Below are 6,835 nucleotides of genomic sequence, written 5' to 3'. Positions count from 1 at the left end.
GGGAAAGAATATGAGCCTCACTAGAAATGCCCTGTCCATATATGATAAATAGTGACAACCTTTCAAACACCTTAAAATAGTATTCAACCAGCGTTCATGAATCCAATTAATAAACACATGACTTATATTCCATCATCCATCGACAAACATATAAAGAGGAACCTTAACATTCCCTTTCTCTCAAACTTAATGAATGCTTAGCTATACTCACCCAATATGTGGCTGGTTTAGATCCAAAGGTAAAAGCATCCTTTCCACCTCTGTCAATTGCTCGCAGTACATCAGCTTCTTTGCACGATCTATGCGTGACGCTTGAGTTACCAGTCACAGCATTCACAACTAAGTCAGCTAGGTTATTGGAACGCACTGAAGCAGAGTCCTCCTCGGCCACCAGCGGAATTGAAGGGAAGAGATTACCCAGCTCTGTAACCAAAACGTGAAAGCAACAGTATTTGTGAAGTTTCATTGTAGTGGATATTCATTAATCACGATTCACGTCACTTGTAAGTCGAGAATTCACAGAATGCTAATGGCGTGCCTCAGCGCCTCATTTATTTTCAATGAGCATTGCAGGCAAATTCGAGCTGAAACCATTTTTAGCAAAGTTTTATCCATTGTTCAGTTCACCACTGGGATTAAGGAAACTATTGTACATTTCACGACTCATGTTATATGCTCGCTCTTTCACAGACGTTTCTTCTTTATCAGTTCCTGGAGTATGTGATGGTTTCTCAGTTGCAATCTAAAAAAAAAAAAAAAGTAGACTCCAGTGCCAAACAGACTCCCGTACTATGACAGGCTAAGTTGCAATCTATCTTAACATAAATAAGGTCTGGTCATTCTGTAATTACGGCCAAAGAATACTAAACTCCAGAATCATTCATAAATAGAATCAATCAACATCCTAATGATAATACCAATAACACTCGTGAAATTGAATTTTGTGAGCCTGCGCCTGAGCGCTATCATTGAAGGCAAAAATTGTTAAGTTGCCTACATAAAAAATAAAAATAATAAAAAAAAATAACTTCGTATTGTTATTTTCTTTTTATTTCATAGGACTAGAAAACGTATTTTATAGTAATAATCGCTTTGATCATTTTCTGTTGTGTCACTGCACATCAACAACCATCACAAAGGTGCCGATGGAGATCATAATATACAAAATAATAACTTTTGATAATTTCTATTTTATATAATTACTATAGTGATACACAAAAGAAAATATCAAAACTAGCGATATTTATGAATACTCTTTTTTAAGAGTTACATATAAAAAACTAACCTTGAAATTTCTATGGGTGTGTTTACCTGTCTAAAAAATTTAAAAAAAGACAACTCAAATTCTAATTTTATTCAAGTTCATATTCTTTTAAGTTTGAACTAGAATTTGAACTCAAATTTGAACTCGAGTTTGGAACTAAAACTCGAGTTCAAGTGTCCCCTCCAACTCGAGTTCAGAAACTCAAACTCAAATTAATAAACAGTATTTTTTATATTCTTAAAAATGCTATAATTTTTTCGTTTTAATCCTGATTGAGATGATTTTTTTTCTATGCATTGACAACAAAAAGACGAATAAAACTCCACCTATATACCCTATTAAAATTTTTCATCACCATTAAGTTTTTATTAAAACACTATCTAAATACAAATTTAAGTTTTGACTCACTGAAATACAAACTCAAAAAAAAAATTCGTATCTCAAACTATAATTTAAATATACAATTAAATATAAACTCAAGTTACAACTTTAACTTAAATTATAATTCAAAAACTACACTCAAGTCGCACCCCAAACGAACAGGCCCTATATGAAGTTCATTCTATTTGGAAAAAGAAAAAGAAAACAGAAAATGAAAGGCCGATTGTCACAGAAGCAATCTGCAATGACTGAAGAATTCAATTACCCAAACTGACCAGAGCCTGAACCCCAAAATCCGCGACGGTGACCGGAGTCTGGTCATTCTTCTCGATTATACGTCCATCACTTGAAAACAACGACGATTTCACCTGATAATCACCAAAATCCATTCTCAAAAATATTACAAAAGATATCCAAAACTTTTCAAATACGATGGCAAAGTTGAATTAACAAGCATCATTGCCAAAGAGAGCGTGTTTGAACATTTTCTCGCCAACCAAACAGAAATCATATAAGAGAATAAAGAAAATACGTCGAGACAAAGACGACAAGCTCTCTCCACGACTTCCACGGCTGCTTCGAGCTCTCCATGATACTTGGCTTTGTGGCCCGGAAATGGCAAAGACGACCTGAAATTGAAGCCATGGATAGAATAGAGCGTAACAGAAATCGGGAAGCCGGAAGGGAGAGCTAGAGAGAAACCTGACGGTATAGAATCGTCTGCGCAGAGGCGCAGGGGAAGAGAGCGAGGGAGTGAATCGGACGGTTGAGAAGTGGGAGGCGGAGGTGAAGAAACCCATGGCGGGAATTGGGATGGCAGTGGGTTGGGAATCGACGGCGCCGAAATTTGTCGAACTCAGAAGTGGAAGTGGTTAACGCTTTTCAGAGTACAGTTGGCACTTGGCAGGTGGAGTGGGGAGCCGACTTGTCGTTTCGTCGTTAAGAATGGAAGGAGAGATACTCGTCAGTTGTCCACTTGTCCTCGAGTCGACTAACGACGAATCGTTTTATAGGTAGAATTTGTTGGCTTAAGTCCTAAAACGACACGTGGCTTTTTAAAAAGGACCAGGCTCGAGGTATAGCAAAATTTCAATAGCAGATATTAAAGGGTTGTTTGGTTGGGGAATTCGTACTCTAATTTGAATCATAATTTATGATTCGTTACAGTATTTTCTTTCATAAAAAATATACGTAAATTGAAAATATCTCATGATTCTAATCCATAAACTAAACGACTCCACATATAATAAAATTTTTAAAATATTGCAAGAATAACAAATTTTAATATCATTAAAATAATAACTACATCATTATATAGTATAAAATATGATATTATTATGATAATAATTACGTCATTTTTATTATACTTTTTTACTAAATTTTAATTTAAAGTATGAAATTTTGTTAATTAAGCAATTTTAGGCACAATGATACATCTTATTTTGTTCACTATATTCTGTCGTTTGTGACTAAAATAAGATGGGTAGTTGGACGTGGAAAATATTGATGTCATTCTTATTTTAGTGTTCGTGTAATTAAACGAAATTGATGTCGTTTCTTATTTTAGTTTTTACGTTGAAGCTTTTTGAAAGCGTTTCTATGTTGAAGTTGTTGCTATTTATTTGCGTAAACGACATGGGGAAAAATAAGGTTCTTCATTTTGTTAAAAGCGAACTTTAAGGCTTAGACATGGTCTTGGGGTGGATGTTCAAGTCAAGTTCAAAATTGGGTTTTTTATTTAGAAGTTGTTGCCCCTCACCAAATTAAGCGACAGCTCGTTTGAATTTCAAAAATTGTCGTTTATTTATGTGAAAACGACCGGGTGCTCAATAGTTTTTTTAATTTATTATTACTTTCTTTTCTTTTCTTTTCTTTTGTTTAACAAGTTCATTTTTCCCTTATGTCCAAATAAACGACATGTCGTTCTCAGAAATTTTTGTTCCTTGGGTGAATTTAAACCACCACTTATAGTCATCATGTAGAAATTCTTGATGCCTGTATAATATACAGCATTGAATTTAAACTGTTGTTGTCGTTTATTTTAGAAAAAAGGACCCACCCTTGTTGGTCAAAAAGTTTGTTGTCCTTTCTGGTGGTTTTTCATAATAATAGTAGAAGAATATATTATAAAAAGCCTGGTAAACAGCATGCTGTTCGTCGGTTTTGGAATTTTGAGTTCAAATAAAGCATACGACATATAGTTTTAATGCTATAGTTGCTGTCGTCTACATAAATTAAGTTGGATGTCCCCTCCCCCCCCCCCCCCCCCCCGCGAAATTGTGTCATTTGTTTCGGTAAGAAACGACCGCACGGTTACGGGTTAAGAATTTTTCCTCGGTAAACTAAAACATGGTATTCCTGGGTAGGAATTTTCAGTTCAAGTCAATGAAACGACATGGTCGTCTGAATTTGGAATGCATTTTGTCGTTTGTTTAAGTAAAAACGACAATGCACTCGCGGAACAAAAAGTTTGTTGTCATATATGTCCATATAAACACACGTTGTGTTTGCATTAGATAAATAAACACACGTTCTTTTCAGGTAGGATTTACGGTTGAAAGTCAGAAGAAACGACATATAATTTTCATGTCAAAGTTATACGTCTGCGCGGGTAAACAACATGTCGTTTTATGTTTGACAAGTATCTTACAAAATAAATATGTACTCCCTTTAGAAATATGTTAGAAAATTAGAATAACTAGTAGTTTTGGAAAATTTTCGAAAATTAAATGCAAAAATAAGTACTTGACAAGTACATTAAGCAATTCTAAAAAAAAAAGTACATTAAGCAAAAAAAAACAAATACAAATACGAATACCTTTCTATTTGAAAGAAAAATTCAAGAGAAACTAAAGATAATAGTATTTCTCTAAAAATATCATATAAACCCGTTAGAATTTCAGTAGAAATCATATCCGCCAACAAGAGAAAAAGAAGACTGGATAAGGATAAAACGTGTTATTTGTTAAGTATAAACAAATAAAAAACTATTAGATCCCGTAGGGGGAAAAATTGATCAATTCAAATATTAAGGTCTCGTTCATTTTATTAATTTAAGTTTTTAGTTCTAAGTTTTTATAGTAAAAAATTCTTAAAAAATATCACATCTAAGTGAAAAATTCTCACAAAATATCACATCTAAACTCAAATTCACAAAGTAAATAAAACTTAAATATGTTTAGAATAAAAATTCATATTATAATTTAAATCATAATTCATAATTTAATACAATATATTTTTTTTATAAAAAATATGCATAAATTAAAAATAATTTTAAGTTATAATTTAAAATTTATGAACCCAACTTTCCCTTATCCAAATCCCACATAAATAAAATAAATGGAGAAAGAGAGAAATATATTAAGACTTGAAATGAATTAAAATTAATAGGCTAATAGTTTACATAAGTTAATAAATAGGCTAAATTACTGTTTTTGTCCATAACTTGTCTGGTTATAAACCATAACTTAACAAGTTATTCACAGTTTTTCTCCATAACTTATCTGGTTATGAACCATAACTTGACAATTTTATCTATAATTTATCTGGTTATGAACCATAACTTAACAAAACACATTGTGGATTACACTTTGTGAGAGACATTATAGCTCAAGAAAGGATTAAAGTAGAAAAAAATTCTACTTTGAAAAATCCTACTGATATGCTTACTAAAGCAATTCCTGTTAGTAAGTTTGAGCAAGCTTTAAGCTTGCTCAATGTGCTGCCAACGTGATGATTTTTAGTAAGTGCAGAGGTCCAGTCTCAATTCACTAAAAATCTGAGTCAATGTGGAGTTTGTTAATAATGTGACTCTGATTTTTGAGTTAGTTATTAACAGGTTAAGTTTGTTATAACTAATGGGACTGTAGCCCAATTAGTTCTTGAGATAAACTTAATTATCTCAGTTAACCAACTGTAGTTAATTTCCTGACTCAGGTTAATATATGATGCTCTATTTTATAAGTAGTATAAAATAGAAACTACAGAAAATAAGTCTGTCACGTCTTTCATTTTCTACTTTGTGCTTTCTCTTTTTGGAATAGAGTCTGTATTTCTCGGTGAGTGCTAAGAGAGAAACTGTGAGAATTTATGGGTAAGCTTGGGATATTGAAGTTTATAATTGAGAGATTCATCAAAAGTGAGGACTGTGAGGTTGTAATCGTGTTTCTGCATAATAATGGATTGGACTGGAGGTTTTCCAACCTCTACCCTTGGATGTAGGATTTTCCAGAAATCCGAACCAAGTAATTCTTGTGTTCTTCTTCTTCTTCTTCTTTTATGTGTACGATTCTTGAAGACATTGGCCTGGGAACAACACACCTCTTATAGTCATCATGTATGCCTCGTTCACTTCGCTAATTTGAATTTTCAATTCAAGTTGAGATGTGACATTTTCAGATAGCTTTTCACTGTAGTATAAAAAAATTAATGTGATATTTTTTTAGAATTTTTTACTGTAAAAACTTAAAATTAAAAACTCAAATCGGCGAAATAAACGGTAGAAATTCTCGATGATTGTATAATATACATCATTGAATGTAAACCGTTGTTGTCGTTTATTTTTGTAAAAAGGACCCACCCTCGTTGGTCAAAAAGTTTGTTGTCCTTTGTGGTGGTTTTTCATAAAAATAGTAGAAGAATATATTATTTAATGCCTGGTAAACAGCACGCTGTTCGTCGGTTTTGGAATTTTGAGTTCAAATAAAGCAAACGACATATAGTCTTAATGCTATAGTTGCGGTCGTTTACATAAATTAGATGTCGATTCCCCCCGCGAAATTCTGTCATTTGTTTCAGTAAGAAACGACCGCACGGTTACGGGTTAAGAATTTTTCCTTGGTAAACTAAAACATGGTATTCCTGGGTAGGAATTTTCAGTTCAAGTCAATGAAACGACATGGTCGTCTGAATTTGGAATGCATTTTGTCGTTTGTTTAAGTAAAAACGACAATGCACTCGCGGAACAAAAAGTTTGTTGTCATATATGTCCATATAAACACACGTTGTGTTTGCATTAGATAAATAAACACACGTTCTTTTCAGGTAGGATTTACAGTTGAAACTCAGAAGAAACGACATATAATTTTCATGTCAAAGTTATGCGTTTGCGCAGGTAAACAACATGTCGTTTTATGTTTGACAAGTATCTTACAATATAAATATGTACTCCCTTTAGAAATATGTTAGAAA

General features: G+C 32.9%; 1 protein-coding gene across 1 annotated transcript in view; it reads right to left on the bottom strand.

Moving 5' to 3' along the window:
* The window catches only part of LOC21385968 (putative PAP-specific phosphatase, mitochondrial), a 5,457-nt gene extending 2,918 nt beyond the window's left edge, over positions 1-2,539 (bottom strand). Inside the window, exons 1-4 of the mRNA XM_024165854.1 lie at positions 2,348-2,539; positions 2,178-2,274; positions 1,911-2,013; positions 212-423 (exon numbers count right to left, since the gene is read on the bottom strand). Of these exons, the coding sequence (XP_024021622.1) occupies positions 212-423; positions 1,911-2,013; positions 2,178-2,274; positions 2,348-2,445 (510 nt within the window). The 5' untranslated portion in view covers positions 2,446-2,539. The remainder of the gene's footprint in view (positions 1-211; positions 424-1,910; positions 2,014-2,177; positions 2,275-2,347) is intronic.
* Positions 2,540-6,835: the final 4,296 nt, after the last annotated feature.

This window comes from Morus notabilis, unplaced genomic scaffold (genome assembly GCF_000414095.1).
Source record: "Morus notabilis unplaced genomic scaffold, ASM41409v2 Scaffold2060, whole genome shotgun sequence".
NCBI lineage: Eukaryota > Viridiplantae > Streptophyta > Magnoliopsida > Rosales > Moraceae > Morus > Morus notabilis.
This window is presented reverse-complemented; position numbering and strand designations above follow the sequence as displayed.